Consider the following 20,501-nt stretch of genomic DNA (forward strand, 5'->3'; position numbering starts at 1 on the left):
ATGGATGAAACCTTATGGGGGAACTCTCTGGATAACACTATTTGGGGTCGCTCTCTGGATGACTCTTTATGGCGCACATTCTGGATGACACTATTTGGGATAGCTCTCTGGGTGACACTTTATAGGGGTAGCTCTCTGGAAGACACTATTTGGGGCACTCTCTATATAACACTATTTGGGGTAGCTCTCTGGATGACTCTTTATGGCGCACATTCTGGATGACACTATTTGGGATAGCTCTCTGGGTGACACTTTATAGGGGTAGCTCTCTGGAAGACACTATTTGGGGGCACTCTCTATATAACACTATTTGGGGTAGCTCTCTGGATGACACTTATTGTGGGTAGCTCTCCAGATGTAACTTTGTGGGGGCACTCTCTAGATGACACTATTTGTGGAGTAGACCTCTGGATGACACTTTCTGGTGATATCTGGATGACACTATTTGGGGTAGCTCTCTGGGTGACACTTTATGGGGCTAGCTCTATGGATGACAATTTATGGGGGAACTCTCTGGATGACACTATTTGGGGCCGCTCTCTGGATGATTCTTTATGGGGCACATTCTGAATGATATTATTTGTGGGTAGCTCTCTGGATGACACTATTTGGGGTAGCTCTCTGGATGACACTATTTGGGGTAGCTCTCTGGATGACACTAATTGTGGGTAGCTCTCCAGATGGAACTTTGTGTGGGGCACTCTCAATTTGTGGAGTAGACCTCTGGATGACACTTTATTGGGGCAATACCTGGATAACACTATTTGGGGTAGCTCTCTGGGTGATACTTTATGGGGGTAGCTCTATGGATGACACTTTATGGGGGAACTCTCTGGATGACACTATTTGGGGTAGCTCTCTGATTGACATTTTATGGGGGTAGCTTTGGGTGACACTTTATTGGGGTAACTCTCTGGATGACACTTTAGGGGGCGCAATCTCTGGATGTCATTATTTGTGGGTAGTAGTGCTGTAGATTACACTTTATGGGGAGGTCTCTGGATGACATTGGGGTAGCTCTTTAAAGGCCACTTTATGGGGGCACTTTCTGGATGACACTATATGTGGGTTAGCTCTCTGGATGACACTTCTGTAAGGGACTGGTAATGAAGGGGTTCTATCATGACAATCTATGGCAAATACTCTTTATGGGGGCACCTGTCATTATTAGGGGTGATCCCCATGAATGGTAGTATCTCATAAAGTGCCACAGTATGAGAAGCGTTTCCCGACTACACCCTCCTCATCCCCCATACACTGAATACAGGTAAACACGTGTTACACAACCACATACTTCACAAGTACCAGCCAGCGCTCTGTATCGGCTCCGCCTCTTCTGAGCAAACCGGCCAATCAGAACACGATCTGATTTCCCTAACGAGGCTTGGAACGCTGCCCGAGCCAGACAGGAAGTGTGCGCATGCGCGTTGAGTGTTACACGGTGGTGCCTTAGTGGCACTTTTTTTGGGAGAGGAGTTGTAACCTGGCAGCGATGGAGCGAGGAAGAGGAGCAGGTAACGGGGAATGTGTGCAGAGGGGGCAGTGCACCCATAGACAGGATGTGGGCACAAGAGAGCTGTCTGTGTGGGTGCAGGATTCAAGGGGTACACATAGATATTAAAATAAGCATATAACATTATTGGACATGAAATGCAACTGTAAAGCAGTGGTCTCCAACCTGTGGCTCTCCAGGTGTTGCAAAACTACAACTCCCAGCATGCCCGGACAGCCGTTGGCTGTCCGGGCATGCTGGGAGTTGTAGTTTTGCAACACCTGGAGAGCACTGCAGTAAAGTGCGTATAAATACGTCGGTAGTAGACCTATCTGACTCAAGGAAAGCAGTGTGACAACAATTATGGCCGCCCTGACGGCTCCTGCAGCTATTCCTACATCTTGCACCGTTGCGTTGCGGAGCTGGAATAGGAGGTATAAGTCTTTGTTCACACGATGTAGTGTTTTATGCATATTCTGCATGGGAACTGTGAACGACTATAGTGCTACGCGCTATCTGTATGTATTTTGTGCATAAAATGCGCTGTAGAGCAGTGTTTTCCCAACCAGGGTGCCTCCAGCTTTTGCAAAATTACAACTCTCAGCATTCCAGGAGAGCTGTTGGTTGTAGTTTTGCTATAGGGATCATCTGTATCCACACCCTGGCCGTAGAGCACCGTTTCCCAACCATAGTGCCTCCAGCTGTTGCACAACTACTACTCCCAGCATGGCCGGACAGCCAAGGGCTTAGGCGTACGTTCACACTGAGCACTTTATGGGGGTAGCTCTCTGGATGACCCTTTAGGGGGCGCAATCTCTGGATGTCACTATTTGTGGGTAGCACTGTAGATGCCACTTTATGGGGAAAGTGGACATCTGGGCATGCTGGGAGTTGTAGTTTGGCAGCATCTGGAGGTCCACAGTTTGGAGACCACTGTTAAAAGAGAGTAGTCCCCATAGTAACAGTGCATTTTTTGCTCAGGTTAACCCAGCTGTCCCATATGTTATACCAGTATTTTCCAACTAGAGTGCCTCCAGCTGTTGCAAAACTAAAACTCCCAGCACGCCCGGACAGCCTAAGGCTAGAAGCACCCTGGTTGGAAAACACTGTTATACAGTCAGTTTTCTATTTGAGTTGCCAGTGTGTAGCACTACAGGGGAAATGTAAAGCTAACAGCAGCCCCCTATGATAATCGCTGATCCCCCCCCCCCCCCCCCCCCAAGGGGTCTCTAAAGCCGGACCTGTCGTTGAGCAGAGATCAAACCTTTAAGGTAGTGGTCTTCAAACTGTGCCCCTCCAGATGTTACAAAACTACAATTCCCAGCATGCCAGAACAGCCGTTGGCTGTCCGGGCATGCTGGGAGTTGTAGTTTTGCAACATCTGGAGGGCCACAGTTTGAAGACCGCTGCTTTAAGGGATACTCTCTAAGAACATTGGTTACATTCTGCTTGTCCATCCGCACGTAGTGGTGAGGGCACAGGGGTACACTGGGGGCATTCTTTAGCCCATGTGGTAGAGTTTTACGCGTGTGTTTGTTCAGGCATTAGGATTCACGTAGCCATCCCCCGCAGTACATAAAGGGGCTACTGTGTAGGGAGGATTCACTACTGCATTGGGCTCTGGACGGCAAAGTGTCTGGAATGATGCGTGAGGACTGAGCTGAGGGAAAGCAATGCCTTCTAGGAATTGTAGTTCTTTCTGTTCAACTAGGAGATACCACCTGATATTGGAGTACTCCTTTTAAAGGGGCACTCCAGTGGAAAATGATTATTTTTTTTCTTCTTCAAATCTACTGGTGCCAGAAAGTTAAACAGATTTGTAAATTACTTCTATGTAAAAATCTTAATCCTTCCAGTACTTATCAGCTGCTGTATACCACAGAGGAAGTTGAGTTGTTCTTTTCTGTCTGACCACAGTGCTCTCTGACCATGTCACCTCTGTCCATGTCAGGAACTGTCCAGAGCAGGATAGGTTTGCTATGGGGATTTGCTCCTACTCTGGACAGTTCCTGACGCGGACAGAGGTGGCAGCAGAGAGCACTGTGGTCAGACAGAAAAGAACAACTCAACTTCCTCTGGAGCATACAGCAGCTGATAAGTACTGGAAGGATTAAGATTTTTAACAGAAGTAATTTGCAAATCTGTATAACTTTCTGGAGCCAGTTGATATGAAAAAAAATTGTTTTTCACCTGAGTACCCATTTAATACCTTTCTTTAGGAAAGCTGGGTAAGCAGTACTTGTAGCCATATTGCTTTCCTACTAAGGGATGTACCAATAAAAAGTGTGTAGAACTTTTTTGGATGATAGTGATGACAGTGAGGGGTTATTTCACATTGAATAGTTTTTATGTATATTCTGCCGTGGTATACACTTGAAACTGCTGGATGACAAAAAAAAAAAAAAAAAAAAAAAAAGTTGTGTGTCCTCTCTAGAGATGAGCGAATTTACAGTAAATTCGATTCGTCACGAACTTCTCGGCTTGGCAGCTGATGACTTTTCCTGCATAAATTAGTTCAGCTTTCCGGTGCTCCGGTGGGCTGGAAAAGGTGGATACAGTCCTAGGAGACTCTTTCCTAGGAGACTCTTTCCTAGGACTGTATCCACCTTTTCCAGTCCACCGGAGCACCTGAAAGCTGAACTAATTTATGCAGGATAAGTAATCAACTGCCGAGCCGAGAAGTTCGTGACGAATCGAATTTACTGTAAATTCGCTCATCTCTAGTCCTCTCCTATGGGATCTAATGACCGCTATATAGATGTCACCCAACTTTTCCGGAGGTAGGTGTAACCAAGAAACCTATAGACAATGATAACCCCTCTATGTGATGTTTCTGTGAATTTTTTTTTAGTGAAACCAACAGTTTTTTTTCTTTTTTGTTGTTGTTTTTTTGCCGTTTAGCCACCGTGCGATCCGAGGCGTCCCAGCTGAGACAACGTAAAAGTCACAATGTTACCGCTGCAGCGGCGCGACCCAAACCACAAGCGCGGCAGGAGAAGGGCCGTTTCATGCGGCGGGTGTTTGGTTTCGATTGGTCGGACCTGTCCAGCTGGCAACGGTTTGTGAGTCTGATGAACCGGCCCACAGACCCCGCCGGCCTTGGGGTCTTCCGCTTCCTCTTTGGTGAGTTCTACAAACAGCAGAATGAACACTGTGTCCTGCCGTGAGGGATTGCTCTCTGTCCTGGGCCAACTCCGGCCTTTCCTCATTCCAGCGTAGGGATGGTCAGATTTCACAGCACTTCCTTAGGAAATCCTCCTCCTGTGTATATAGTAGTTTATAGGTAGTGGGTTTTTTAGGCCGCAGTGACGTTTTGTTAATATAACAGTGTTTTCCAACCAGGGTGCCCCCAACTGTTGCAAAACTACAACTCCCAGCATGCCCGGACAGCCAACGGCTGTCCGGGCATGCTGGAAGTTGTAGTTTTGCAACAGCTGGGGGCACCCTGGTTGGGAAACACTGATTATAACATATGAAACATGACTTTGGGCAGAAGCTTTAGGAAAAAGCACATGACAACTGAAGGGGGTGAGTTATTTGTGGAGGTCTCCGCTCCAAATTTTCTGGCAAGTCACTAAGACCCACTAACGTGACATGTCAACCCTGCTATCCACAGAATACATAAATACATAAGGATTCATAAACGTATGATCAGTGTGGGCCCCCAATGATCACTATGGGGGAGATTTATCAAAACCCGTGCAGAGGAAAAGTTGCCCAGTTGCCCATAGCAACCAGTCAGATCGCTGCTTTCATTTTGCTGAGGCCTTGTTAAAAATGAAAGAAGCGATCTGATTGGTTGCTATGGGCAACTCAGCAACTTTCCCTCTGCACAGGTTTTGATAAATCTCCCCCTATAAGACTGCATTCACACCACGTTTTTACAATACAGTTCCCGTATCAGTTTTTTGATGAAAAACGGATTCCTCAAAACCGGACTAAACTGTATCAAAACATGTGTACAAATTTCAACCCGTATACGGTTTGAAAAATGATGTCCGGTTGCATCCGTTTTGTTAAGGAAAAAAGTACAGTAACCCCCTCCGACATGCGATGGCCCCGACATATGATCAAATCGACATACGATGGCCTCTCAGAGGCCATCGCATGTCGATGTCAGCATAGACATACGATGCTTTTATATGTCGGGGCCATCGCATTAACTGCTATCCGGCAGCGCAAAATGCTTAAGCTGCTGTCGGATAGCAGTGTAATGTGCCCCAGCAGGTTCGCTTACCTATCCCTGCTGCTGCGGGTCCTCTCCGGGGTCCGGGCCTCACTTTCCGGCGTCGTTATTACGTAGCTGCGCACGCCGTCCCGGCGCAACAACGTAATAACGTCACCAGAAAGCGAGGCTCGGACACCGGTGAAGATGCGGAAGACGCCGGAGGACCCAGAAGAAGATGCCGGAGCAGCGGGACCCCATCGGGAGCGGTGAGGACACGGTCCGGAGCGGCGGTGACAGGTGAGTATTTAATGCACTTTTACATTGCACGAATCCCTCAACATACGATGGATTCGACAAACGATGGGTCGTTTGGAACGAATTACCATCGTATGTTGAGGGACCACTGTATACATTTTTTACTTTTCACTCAATTTTGAATACAGTTTCACTTGTTTGTTTGAAATTCCAAGAAAAAAAACTGTGTAAAGTCAAAAATCGTATGGTGAAAACCGGATGGAACCGTACGCACATACAGTTCTGTACAATTCCCATTGACTCCCATGTTAAATAAAAACGTATACCGTTTATATGGTAGACTACGGTTTTGGGTACGGGAAAAAAAATTGACAAAACCGTACAGAATGCAAAACGGACACAACCGGATGAATCTTTTGGCATACGGTTTTCAATGGAGAGTCAATGCATACGGTTTTCAATACGGTTCCATACGGTTTTTACATAGAAAACCGTATACGGGAACAGTATGGCAAAAACGTGGTGTGAATGCACCCTAACTTGGATCCCCAGTCTCCTATTCTTCTTTACTGTACGACTACGGTGAGGAGGAGTTTGGATTGAGCGATGGTGACACGTGCACGCTGCCACTCCATTCGGTGTCTATGGGGCAGATAGAAATAGCAGTGTTACCTGCAAGTTTTAGGAAAATGTATAGGATTGCTGCTTCAGCATGTTTCTTGTTATGGGGGAATAAAATAAAAAAAATTGTGTTATTTTGCGACTATTTTGCGGACGTTGGGGGCAGATTTATCAAAACCTGTCCAGATGAAAAGTTGCTGAGTTGCCCATAACAACCAATCAGATCCCTTCTTTCATTTTGTAGAGGCCTTGTTAAAGATGAAAGAATCGATCTGATTGGTTGCTCTGGGCAACTCAGCAACTTTTCCTCTGGACAGGTGTTGATAAATCTCCCCCATTGAGCCGGCAGAATTCTGCTTGCAGCAGAGTCCTATTGTTTTTAATAGGATTTTGCTGCCTCGTGCGCACTGCGAAATTTCTGCTGTGGAACTGTCAGCAAAATGGGCGTCCCCTCAAAAAAAGAACATGTTCATTTTTGGGGGGAGAATAACAATGGACTGCATTGCCGTCTATGAGTTGACTTTGGTGGCGCCAAATTCCGCCGGGTGAATGTCCGCAGTGTGGACGAGCCCTTACAGAATAAGATCATATGCGCTACAGATACAACTTGTGTATGGTTGCTTTGTGGGTAGATTTGGCTTGAAAAATCTTCCACCTACACCCTGGGTGCAATGTTGCAATATATTTGATTTAGTGATTTTGCAATATGAGCGTCTGCGCAGTGAGAATAGATGAGGTTGTATACACAGTAGATCAGAGGTCATCCTGTGTGTGGTGGGGGGTCTTTATCTTGTTTATACAGAGGGGGTTAATGTTGTGCAATGATAACCTGACCGCTCATCCGTTTGCACAGTGTGCCTGCATGTAAGCGTCCTGCCAATCTCAGATGACACTGATGGGAAATCGCCCGCATTCTGACTACTGAACAGTTTATCATCCACGTCAGTGTTTCTCAACCAGTGTACCTCCAGCTGTTGCAAAACTACAGCTTCCAGCATGCCTTTGGCTGTCCGGGCATTGTGGGAGTTGTACTTTTGCAACAGCCGACTACTAACTGGTTGAGAAATGCTGATTTATGTCCTTACCACCTCACCCAATGACATTGTGAACATCTTTATTTCATATTCTGCAAGCATACTGAAAATGCTTTCCTCCCACCCACCACCAACCTTAAAGAGGTACTCTGCTGCAGCGTTTGGAACAAACTGTTTCGAACGCTGGAGCCGGGAGCTCGTGATGTCATAGCCCCGCCCCCTCAAGACATCACGCCGCACCCCCTCAATGCAAGTCTATGGGAGGGGGCGTGACGGCCGTCACGCCCCCTCCCATAGACTTGCATTGAGGGGGTGGGGCTATGACGACACGAGCTTCCGGCTCCAGTGTTCGGAACAGTTTGTTCCAAATGCTGTACCCCTTTATATGGGTTGTCCAACCATTTCTATCCATGTCTACAAGTGCTCATGCTGGGCAAAAAAAAAGACTGCATTTCCCCGCTGACCCTGTTCTGACTGTGTCCAGTCCCCAGTGTTAAGATGTCACCAGGAATTGGTGAACAGCAGTGATGGGGCACTGACAGAATGGCGGTGGTGTTTGATGGGGTTGTGTTAGGTCAGTACAGACTGAAAGAAATGGCCTGACAACCTCTTTAAAAAAAAAAAAAAAAATGTTGCTCTCATCCACAAATGGCGCCGCCTTTTGTCTTCAGGTTTTGTGTGGCATTACAACTCTGCACCACAAACTGAGGACAGGGATGTCACTGCTTCTGGCAGTGATTTTTTCTTTTTTTTTTCTAATCCTGGGTAACCCTCTTTAAGTGTCCATTATAAGAAAAAAAAATTGATTCGTTAAAGGGGTATTCCGATGAAAAACTAATAATTATTATTATTTTTTTTTTTTTTAATCAGCTGGTCCCAGAAAGTTAAACAGATTTGTAAACTACTTCTATTTAAAAAATCTTAATCCTTCCTGTACTTATTAGCTGCTGAATACTACAGCGGAAATTCTTTTCTTTTTGAAACAGAGCTCTCTGCTGACATCATGAGCACAGTGCTCTCTGCTGACATCTCTGTAATTTTTTAAGGAACTATCCAGAACAGCATATGTTTGCTATGGGAATTTCCTTTTACTCTGGACAGTTCCTAAAATGGACAGAGATGTCGGCAGAGAGCACTGTGCTCGTGATCTCAGCAGACAGCTCTGTGTTTCAAACGGAAAAGAATTTCCACTGTAGTATTCAGCAGCTAATAAGTACTGGAAGGATTAAGATTTTTTTAATAGAAGTAAATTACAAATCTGTTTAACTTTCTGGCACCAGTTGATTTAAAAAAAAAAAAAAAAGTTTGTCACTGGAGTACCCCTTTAAAAGTTAAAATTGGCCAGATTCTGAGTGTTTTGACCTCAACCAGCCTCTTAAAGGGGTAATCCACTTTATTATTTATCCTCTATGTAAATGAGTGACTGATTGCTGCGGGTCTGACCTCTGGGACCCCTTGCGATCTCCTGAATGAGAGGAGTTTTGTTCTCTATTTTACAGTAATGATATACAGTGATCCCTCAACTTACAATGGCATCAACATACAATAGTTTTAACATACAATGGTCTTTTCTGGACCATTGTAAGTTGAAACCAGACTCAACATACAATGTACAGACAGTCCAGATCTGTGAAACTTGTCAATGGCTGGAAGAACTGACCGATTAAAATGGGCAATTTACTGGTAAAACCCCTGTATTACTGAAGTGCATGCACTGACTGGTCTCTGGTAGCGCCCCCTACAGTACAAGGAGGTATTACATGTTCTGTACACTTTACCTGTGCCAGGGTTACCTGCTAATTTGGACACCAGGTAAGGGCGACTCCATTTTACTTTTTTAGGACATTGTGTATAATGTACAGGACCCCAAAGAAGCTCCTGTCCTCTACATAGACTAGTGTTTCCCAAGCAGGATGCCCCCAGCTGTTGCAAAACTACAACTCCCAGCATGCCCAGACAGCCAAAGGCTGTCCGGGCATGCTGGGAGTTGTAGTTTTGAAACAGCTGGAGGCTCCCTGCTTGGGAAACACTGACATAAACAGTGATTTACAGCTCCCAGCAGATCTTTCTTACTTTTATATGTAAGGATTTGCTTTATCTATATTAGTTATCTACTTATTTTTGTCTTTAATTCTCACTTTTTTTTCCTATTTTTGGATGACATTGGTTTTAGAACCAATTACCAGGTTTCCATAGAGTTCTGGTCTCAACATACAATGGTCGTCCTGGAACCAATTAATATTGTAACTTGAGGGACCACTGTATGTGGGGCAGACTTCAGTATATCTCTTTGTGTCTCTCACAGGTTTGCTTATGGTTTTGGACATCCCCCAGGAGCGTGGCCTGAGCTATCTGGATCACAAGTATCTGGATGGGCTGGATGTGTGCAGATTCCCCCTCTTCAATTCCCTAAAACCTCTGCCTCTGGACTGGATGTATCTTATCTATGTGATCATGTTTCTGGGTAAGTGTATATGTATAAATCCCTTCACACACATGCAGGGTGACTTTCATATCCCATTTACCTTATACATATGTTTTGGGAATTTGGGATGAAGCCATACAAACTCCATGCAGATGTTCACTTGGGTTAGATTTGAACCCAGGGCCCCTACGATTATTTTCGTTGTTCTGCTCTCTTCTGGTCATAGGATCAGAAAAACAAAAATGACAGCAGTGCCGCATCCATTATGTGACAGACACCCACAGTGCCCAAGGGACCCTATTTACTATAATGGGGTATGTTTGGTGTCTGTCGTCATTTAACTTGACGAAATATAACTGCATGTTGAGCTAATTTGACATTTTTTCGACATTCTACAACAGAGTTTCTACCACAGATGGGAACATAATTTTAACAGGGAAAACGGACGTCTGCGTCACCCGCCATAACCTGCTGGTACTACCTGTTAGCACATATGACGCTGATTAAAACAAGGTCTACCTTAATTTACTAGGTGCCGCCATTCCTGAAATATCACCAAAAATCCTAATATGTAAATTGTTTTCTGGGTGCACTCAGGGCGTTCCCTAACACCGAGATGCACTGGTTCTTCTTCCTGCCCCATCCCTGATTCACCCCCCCCCCTCCCCTAATGAATATTCATACTTCTTTGTTTCCATGTAGCTGGTACATGCTGAGATCTGTGTGCGCATTCGCAGTATCTCAGTATGTAGCGGCTAGGTGCAGAATAGAGTATACAATTTCATTAGAGGGTGTGAATTAGGGACCAGTCAGGAAGAAGAACCCTTACACCTTAGGACAATGGAGTCTGTCTGGTATGGTGGCATCTAAATAAAATTAGGTAAATGCCATATTCAATATTGTCGCACACCCTAACAAGCAGTAGCACCAGTGGGTGACAGCGCTGTCACTTTCCCATTAAATATCAATGGTCTATCCTCAGGATAGGCTTTTGATATTATATTGGCAGGGGTCTGACTGATCAACTGATTAAAGGGGTACTCCGGTGGAATATTTTATTTTTTATTTTATTTTTTTAATCAACTGGTGCCAAGAAGTTAAACAGATTAATAATTACCCTTCCTGTACTTATTAGCAGCTGTATGCTACAGAGGAAATTCTTTGCTTTTTGAATTTCTTTTTTTTTTCTTGTCCACAGTGCTCTCTGCTGACACCTGATGCCCGTATCAGGAACTGTCCAGAGCAGGAGAAAATCCCCATGGCAAACTTATGCTGCTCTGGACAGTTCCTGACACAGACAGAGGTGTGAGCAGAGAGCACTGCGGACAAGACAAAAAAAAGAATTTCCAGAAGAAAATAATTTCCTATGTAGCATACAGCTGCTAAAAAGTACTGAAAAGATTAATATTTTTTAATAGAAGTAATTTACAAATCTGTTTAACTTTCTGGCACCAGTTCATAAAAAATAAAATAAAAAAAGTTTTCCATTGGAGTACCCCTTTAATGGTTTATTCACACGTACGGTATTCTGTGCAGATTTGACGCGCAGACTTGATGCGCAGGATTTTCTGCTGCAGATTTCAATGTAAACTGAACACAGCTTGAAATCCTGCGCATCAAATCTGCGCAGAATACTGTACGTGTGAATAGACCCTTAAGGGGCCACAGTTCCAGAGCACTGCACTTGCTGTACTATTAGTAGTAGTGGCCGGTACTGCCGCATTTTCCTATTCAAGTAAACCGGACAACTCTCTACAACAATAGCAGGTACAAGCATGTGTCTAATGTGGGTGCGCTGAGGGGATAACCCCTTTAAAAATCCTTGCATCCTGTCCCCCTCTTACTGTACGGTCCTTTCTCCTACAGGGGCCCTTGGTATTACTCTTGGGTGCTTATACCGCCTCAGTTGTCTGTGTTTCCTTGTGCCATATTGGTACGTCTTCTTCTTGGATAAGACCACTTGGAATAACCACTCTTATCTGTATGGACTGATCGGATTCCAGCTCACATTGATCAATGCCAACCGATACTGGTAAGCGTCAATACCTCCGACTGTCCTCTAGGTGGCATCCTCTACCTGTTGCTTGTGGTACAATTGCAGGAGTAGTTCGAAAAGAAAGTCCACCAGACAAACCCTCTGTAGTCTTATTGGGGGAGATTTATCAAAACCTGTGCAGAGGAAAACTTGCCCAGTTGGCCATAGCAACCAATCAGCTTGCTGCTTTCATTTTTATGAAGGCCTGTAAAAAGTGAAAGAAGCAATCTGATTGGTTGCTATGGGCAACTGGGCACGTTTTCCTCTGCACAGGTTTTGATAAATCTCCCCCATTGCGCCACGCCCCCTCCCATAGACTCGTATTGAGGGGGGCGGGCTGTGACGTCACGAGGGGCAGGGCCGTGACGTAACAATGCTCCGACCCTGTATTGCCTGTCATTACGTGCAGAGCGAACTCGCTCTTAGCAGTAATGATAGCGTGGTGCCGCAGCGGCGATCCTGGGGGTCCCCAGAAGCGGGACCGCAGCGATCTGACATCTTATCCCCTATCCTTTGGATAGGGGATAAGATGTCTAGGGGCGGAGTACCCCTTTAACAGGCAACTTCATTGGTCAGTTCTGGGGTTTACAAAACTGTTCTTGTGTGAGCTCCGTTTTAGTAGCATTTCAGTGATGTTGTTCTTTGATCCATTACACTCTTTTTTACATTGTATTGTTCTCTCACAGGTCTATAGATGGATTATTTAGTCCTCGTAAGCGGAATGCACATGTCCCACTTTGGAACTACACTCTTCTTCGTACTCAGGTAATCTCTTTGAAGGAGATTTATCATTCTTTTCAAACGTATGGCTTTTATGACAATTTTTATTTATTTTTTTAACTTTTGCTTACATGCGACCTATTTATCAAATCACATGACCTTGATAGATAAATCACACATAAGCAAAACCTGGGAAACCCGCTCACCAAAGCATTTTTTAAGCAGTAAAGTTTTCCCTTATGTTAATAGCCGAAGTTCTTTACCAACCCTTTATTACCAGTAGTATTGCTAGAAAGTGACGGGGAGGGGTGGCTTACCGCATCGGGTGACACCCTGACTGGCCGGCCTGACACTAAATAGCTGCACTCCAACTATCCTACAACAACCCATCCACCCTACTCAGAAATAAAAAAAAATATTAAAAACATACTATGCTGCACCATGAATATCCGTACTCTGGAGGCTTTTTTGTTATATTTTTGAGCATTTTGTTATATTTTTGAGCATTTTGTGACGTTGGTGGGCGGAGTCTTGCGTTGCTGCGCTGAGGCCGGAGTTTACATCAGGAAGGAAGACAGTGCAGCACCAACAGGCACATAAACAATAGTGAAGCCACAAAAAAAAATAAAAAATAAAACGCTCAGTACTTTACCCACCCCAAAATGTGCATAAAGCTTTATTACTATGGATGTTTCTTTTTTTTTTTTTTAATGGAAAAATTTTAGTGCCACATACGGGTTATTTAGTCTGTAAAAATTACACAATTATTTTGTGCCTTATTCTATTTTAACACATTAATTAAAAAATTTAGTGGGTACGCCAGCATGTACGGGTCCTAAAATTAACAAGGTGTGCAGTGTGTATTTTCTACCTTAAAATGGAAATATTAGTTATATAATAAATCTTTTCTATAATTAACATTAATGTAGTAGCTTTGTTTCAGCATGTAGAACAAGAACAGTCGTTAACCCCTTAAGGACCCAGCCATTTTACACCTTAGGACCCGGCCATTTTTTGCACATCTGACCACTGTCACTTTAAACATTAATAACTCTGGAATGCTTTTACTTATCATTCTGATTCTGAGATTGTTTTTTCGTGACATATTCTACTTTAACATAGTGGTAACATTTTGTGGTAACTTGCATCCTTTCTTGGTGAAAAGTCCCAAAATTTGATGAAAATGTTGAAAATTTTGCATTTTTTCTAACTTTGAAGCTCTCTGCTTGTAAGGAAAATGGATATTCCAAATAATTTTTTTTAAATTCACATATACAATATGTCTCCTTTACGTTTGCATCATAAAATTGACGTGTTTTTACTTTTGGAAGACACCAGAGGGCTTCAAAGTTCAGCAGCAATTTTCCAATTTTCCACAAAATTTTCAAACTCACTATTTTTCAGTGACCAGTTCAGGTTTGAAGTGGATTTGAAGGGTCTTCATATTAGAAATACCCCACAAATGACCCCAAATGACCCCACAAATGACCCCATTATAAAAACTGCACCCCCCAAAGGATTCAAAATGAGATTCAGTCAGCATTTTAACCCTTTAGGTGTTTCACAGGAATAGCAGCAAAGTGAAGGAGAAAATTCACAATCTTCATTTTTTACACTTGCATGTTCTTGTAGACCCAATTTTTGAATTTTTACAAGGGGTAAAAGGAGAAAATGTATACTTATATTTGTAGCCCAATTTCTCTCGAGTAAGCACATACCTCATATGTCTATGTAAATTGTTCGGCGGGCTCAGAAGCGAAGGAGCGACAAGGGGATTTTGGAGAGTACGCTTTTCTGAAATGGTTTTTGGGGGGCATGTTGCATCATTTAGGAAGCCCCTATGGTGTCAGAACAGTAAAAAAAAAAAAAAACAAAAAAAAAACACAACCACATGGCATACCATTTTGGAAACTAGACCCCTTGAGGAACGTAACAAGGAATAAAGTGAGCCTTAATACCCCACAGGTGTTTCACGACTTTTGCATATGTAAAAAAAAATGTATTCTTTTTTCACTAAAATGTGTTTCCCCCCAAATTTCACATTTTTGCAAGGGTTAATAGCAGAAAAGACCCCCCAAAATTTGTAACCCAATCTCTTCTGAGTATGACGGTACCCCATAAGTGGACCTGAAGTGCACTACGGGTGAACTACAATGCTCAGAAGAGAAGGAGTCACATTTGGCTTTTGGAGAGCAAATTTTGCTCAGGGGGCATGTCGCATTTAGGAATCTCCTATGGTGCCAGGAAAGCAAAATAACCCCCACATGGCATACCATTTTGGAAACTAGACCCCTCGAGTAATGTAACAAGGGGTACAGTGAGCATTTACCCCGACTGTTGTCTGTCAGATCTTTGGAACAGTGGGCTGTACAAGACTTTTAATTTGCATAGCCCACTGTTCCAAAGCTCTGTCAGACACCTGTGGGGTGTAAATTCTCACTGCACCTCTCATTGCATTCCGTGAGGGGTGTAGTTTTTGAAATTGGGTCACATGTGGGGTTTTGTGTTTTTTGCGTTTGTCAAAACCGCTGTAACAATCAGCCACCCCTGTGCAAATCGCCTCAAATGTACATGGAGCACTCTCCCTTCTGGGCCTTGTTGTGCGCCCCAGAGCACTTTGCGCCCACATATGGGGTATCTCAGTAGTCGGGAGAAATTGCGTTACAAATTTTGGGGGACTCTTTTCCCTTTTACCTCTTGTCAAAATGAAAAGTATAGGGCAACACCAGCATGTTAGTGTAAAAATTTTATTTTTTTACACTAACATGCTGGTGTAGACCCCAACTTCACGTTTTCATAAGGGGTGAAAGGAGAAAAAGCCCCACAAAATTTGTAACACAATTTCTCCCGAGTACGGAAATACCCCATATGTGACCCTAAACTGTTGCCTTGAAATACGACAGGGCTCCAAAGTGAGAGCGCCATGTGCATTTGAGGCCTGAATTAGGGATTTACATAGGGGTATTCTACGCCAGTGATTCCCAAACAGGGTGCGTCCAGCTGTTGCAAAACTCTCAGCATGCTTGGACAGTCAACGGCTGTTTGCAACAGCTGGAGGCTCCGTTTTGGAAACTGTGGCGTACCAGACGTTTTTCATTTTTATTGGGTAGGGGGGCTCTGGGAGGGGTATGTGTATATGTAGTGTTTTTTTTACTTTTTTATTTTGTGGTAGTGTAGTGTTTTTAGGGTACACTCACACGGGCGGGGGATTGCAGCGAGTTTCCCGCTGCGAGTTTGAGCTGCCGCACAAAATTTGCGTCATCGCAAACTTGCAGCCTGATACTCACTGTAAGCCCCCTGCCCATGTGAATGTACCCTGTACATTCACGGGGCGGGGGGCACCTCCAGCTGTTGCAAAACTACAACTCCCAGCATGCACGGTCTATCAGTGCATGCTGGTAGTTATAGTTTTGCGACAGCTGGAGGCACACGGGTTGGGAAGCACTGAGTTAGGAAACAGACAATGTTTCCCAACCAGTGTGCCTCCAGTTGTAGCAAAACCACAACTCCCAGCATGCCCAGACAGTCGAAAGGCATATTGGGAGTAGTAGTTACGCAACAGCTGGAAGAGAACAGTTTGGGGACCACTAATACAGTGGTTCCCAAGCTGTAGCCCTCCTGATGTTGCAAAACTTCAGCTCCCAGTATGCCAAAACTGTCCAGGCATGCTGGGAGTTGTAGTTCTGCAACATCTGAAGGGCCAGATGTTACAGAACTACAACTCCCAATATGCCTGGACAGTAAGGGCATGCTGAAGATGTGTAGTTTTGCAACATCTGGAAGGGCACAGTGGTCTCCAAACTGTGGACCTCCAGATGTTGCAAAACTGCAATTCCCAGCATGCCCAGATGCCAAGGGCAGTCTGGGCATGCTGGGAGTTGTAGTGTAAGGGGACCAGATGGAGCAGTCCAGATCGCTTTACAGCGGTCTGGACTGCTGCAAAGGTCCCGCAACGCCGCCGAAGATCCACTCACCTGTCGCCACCGCCGACATCTCCGCCGCCGGGATCCAGGTCTTCAGGGACGAGGTAAGTACCGGGGCCGGGCCCCAGCACTCCCCCGTCCCCCGCCGCGTCTTCCGGTCTTCCTCCTGTTCTCTCCGGACTTCCAGGGGCCGGGCAGGGTGGGAGGAAGTAACCCCCCCCCCCCCCCCCTGCGATTGGTAGGGGATGGAGGTGGCAGGCTTGCCACCTCACTCCTATACTTCAGCATGGTCCTGGCTGTCTGTGACAACCGGGATTATGCAAAATTACCGGGCGGTCGGGTCCCAGAGACCCGATCAGCCCGGTAACGCCACAGATCGCAGGGGCGATTTCCCTCGCGATTTGCGACGATCGCCGACATGGGGGCCTACATGGCCCCCCTCGGCGTTTGCCCTGGATGCCTGCTGAAGCATTTCAGCAGGCATCCGCTGCCAATCTCTGCCCGGCGCGCGGCAGGGACTGGAAAACGACAGGAAGTCCGGGGTGACCTGGGTCCTTTAAGGGGTTAAAGTGGGTGTTAATGTCCTTTTCTGCAGACTTATGCACTTTCTGTAAGCCAGGTTGGACCTGGAATACATATGCTACTTTTAAATGGAGATGCAACTTTTTTTCTTCATAAATAGCGACTATTGCATTTGAAAAGTACATGACCACTGCAAAGTAAAAAAAAAAAAATTACTAAGTGAGCAGATTTCAGAAATGTGCTTTGGAATAAGCAAAAATCAAAAAGTCGCAGCATGTATAGAAAAGTCGCAGCATGTATAGAAAAGTTGCACGTGCGCAAGTATGTGCGACTTTTTTACGCAAAAAAAAATCTACTACAGAGCTTGATAAATCTCCTTCTTTGTGTTTGCGAAATAAATACACCAGGAGGGACATTTATCAATGTTTGCTTATGTATTCTTTTTTTTAGTAATTTTTTCCTTACTTTTTTTTTGCTTATGTGCGACGTATTTATCAACTGCTTTCAGCCTGTTGATAATTTTCTTTCACGTAAGCAATTTTTCCTTTTTTACTTTGGTAGTAGCTTTTTCTGCTCCATGTTTGAGCTGGAGTAAATTTAGTCAATTTTTAACGCTGTTGCGACTTTTTTTTGCGCAGTTGCGACTGTCGCAGTTAATAAATACCTGACTACCCGTAGTCCATTTTAAAATTATTACTACATAGTAAATTTTAGGAAAACTTGCTTTTCTCGCTTTCCAGTCAAAATGTCGCACGAAAAATCGTGTAGTCGCAGTTGCGACAATTTTGCGACAATTATAGTAAAGAAAACCTGACTAAACCCGTTGATAAATGTCCATACAGATGAGTATAAGTAATACTAAACATCTCTTGCAGAAATTCACTCTTTCTGCAGAGTCCAGAATTTCAGCATGTCAATTCTTTCTGCAGAATCTGCTTGGAAATACATTGCCATCTATGGAGATGGACCTCTTGGAAATGTGCTTAGTGCCGGCCTGTTCTGTTGGCACCTGCGGAAAATAAATTGGTCTTGAGGGTATATTTACATGTGCAAAAACCACCCCCAAAAACATGCAGTTTCCATCTCCTATTGACTTAAAGGGGTACTCCAGTGAAAAACATTTTTTGAAATCAACTGGTGCCAGAATGTTAAACAGATTTGCAAATTACTTCTATATAAAAAAAATCTTAATCCTTCCAGTACTTATCAGCTGCTGTATGCTCCACAGGAAGTTATTTTCTTTTTAAATTTATTTTCAGTCTTACCACAGTGCTCTCTGCTGACCCCTCTGTCTGTATCAGGAACTTTCCAGAGCAGGAGCAAATCTCAATAGCAAACCTTCCTGCTCTTGACAATTCCTGAGACAGAGGTGTCAGCAGAGAGCACTGTGGTCAGACAGAAAAGAAATTTAAAAAGAAAATTTCCTGTGAAGCATACAGCAACTGATAAGTACTGGAAGGATTAAGATTTTTAAATAGAAGTAATTTACAAATATGTTTAACTTTCTGGCACCAGTTGATTTTAAAAAATTTTAAAAAAAATACCCCTTTTAAGTGGGTAACGTTCCAAAAAAATCATGTTTTAAAACATGAATAAAAAAAGTAGCATCACTTTTTAAAATGATTGACTCTGATTTTTAATTTTTTTTTTCCATATCAACTGGCTCCAGAAAGTTAAGTCATCTGCAGCAAAAGACAACTTATCCCCTATCCACAGGATAAGGGTCAAGTGTCTGATCACGGGGGATCCGACCGCTGGGACCCCCCACGATGTCCCAAACGGGGCCCCGCATTGCCGCTCTGTGAGCAGGTAACGCCCATAGAGTCTACCTTTCTGAGGTCGACGGTACGCCCCCTCCCCATCCAGTTCTATGGGAGAGCCGCGGCCCCGTGCAGGAGATCACGGGGGGTCCCAGCGGGGGATCAGACACTTATCCCCTATCCTGTGGATAAGGGATAAGTTGTCTTTTGCTGCAGATGTCCTTTAAACAGATTTGTAAATTACTTGTATTGCAGTGGTTGTGCCTGGTGCTACACTTAGCTCAGTTCTCACTAGAATTGGACTGATCTGCTGTATCTTCAGGTACTATTGGCAGGCCATCGATATAAGCGCACATTCGTATGGGGGGGGGAAACCTTTAAAGGGGTATTCCAGTTAAAAAAAACATTTTGTAATTTACTCTATTAAAAAAACCAAATCCTTCCAGTACTTATCAGCTGTTGAAGTAGAGTTGTTCTTTTCTGTCTGACAAGTGTTCCCTGCTGACACCTCTGTCTGTCTCAGGAACTGTTCAGTGTAGGAGCAAATCCCCATAGCAAACCTGTCCTGCTCTGGACGGTTCCTGAAACAGAGGATAGGGGATAAGATGCTAGGGGCGGAGTACCCCTTTAAGGCACATGCTGGAGTCCTGAATCTCAGACTGCAGCTGGGACACAGACAAGCTCAGCATTGCTCCCTGTATAATGTACGGAGCTGTCTGGAAATGTAAGGGGGGGGGGGCAAAGTATTTGCCAGATCTCCACAGTTCCTTCCATAAAAGGATTGTGGAAATGTATAGGAAGTTGGACCAGCACCAATCTCATATTGATGGCCCATACTAAGGATAGACTGTCAGTATTAATGTACTAAAAACACCTTTAAATGCTGAGCTGAATGACTTTCTAAAATGTCTCCATGCCACCGGATGACCTGTAGGTAGGTCAGTGTCCAATATGGGTTCCAGTAGAAGCCTTACCACCTTTCTGGATCTCTGGTAAGAAACTCTGTATCCTAGTGAGGCCGATTTAAAATTCTGTGATATAAACTGTGCACAAAAATCATAATAAGACTAAGATAACTTTTTTCATAGAAAAATAAGCCAGGAATAATACTACCTACTGGTTGGATCAGGACAGATTGCTGTAGACTAACGTTCTTGCTTGTGATTGTTCTTCCAGATCTTCATTGTGTATTTTATCGCTGGCATCAAGAAGCTGGATGCAGACTGGGTGGAGGGATACTCCATGGGCTCGCTGTCACGTCACTGGCTGTTTGATCCATTTAAGTAAGGAAATGCGCTTTATGACAAGTGGATGGAGGAGTCTTAATCATATGCATACAGTATATACCAGTGTTTCCCAACCAGGGTGCCTCCAGGTGTTGCAAAACTACAACTCCCAGCATGCCTGGACAGCCTTTGGCTGTCCAGGCATGCTGGGAGTTGTAGTTTTGCAACATCTGGAGGCACCCTGGTTGGGAAACACTGGTATATACATTCAAACACTTGTTTTATTTTTTAGCCCCACCCCGCCATTCACAAGATATAGG

General features: G+C 44.3%; 1 protein-coding gene across 1 annotated transcript in view; it reads left to right on the forward strand.

Moving 5' to 3' along the window:
- The first annotated feature begins 1,383 nt into the window (after positions 1–1,383).
- GGCX (gamma-glutamyl carboxylase) overlaps positions 1,384–20,501 on the forward strand; it is a 46,963-nt gene continuing 27,845 nt past the window's right edge. Inside the window, exons 1-6 of the mRNA XM_056571307.1 lie at positions 1,384–1,514; positions 4,394–4,615; positions 9,876–10,034; positions 11,862–12,027; positions 12,717–12,795; positions 20,132–20,238. Coding sequence (XP_056427282.1) covers positions 1,493–1,514; positions 4,394–4,615; positions 9,876–10,034; positions 11,862–12,027; positions 12,717–12,795; positions 20,132–20,238 — 755 coding nt within the window. The 5' untranslated portion in view covers positions 1,384–1,492. The remainder of the gene's footprint in view (positions 1,515–4,393; positions 4,616–9,875; positions 10,035–11,861; positions 12,028–12,716; positions 12,796–20,131; positions 20,239–20,501) is intronic.

Source organism: Hyla sarda, chromosome 4 (genome assembly GCF_029499605.1).
Source record: "Hyla sarda isolate aHylSar1 chromosome 4, aHylSar1.hap1, whole genome shotgun sequence".
Classification (NCBI taxonomy): Eukaryota; Metazoa; Chordata; class Amphibia; order Anura; family Hylidae; genus Hyla; species Hyla sarda.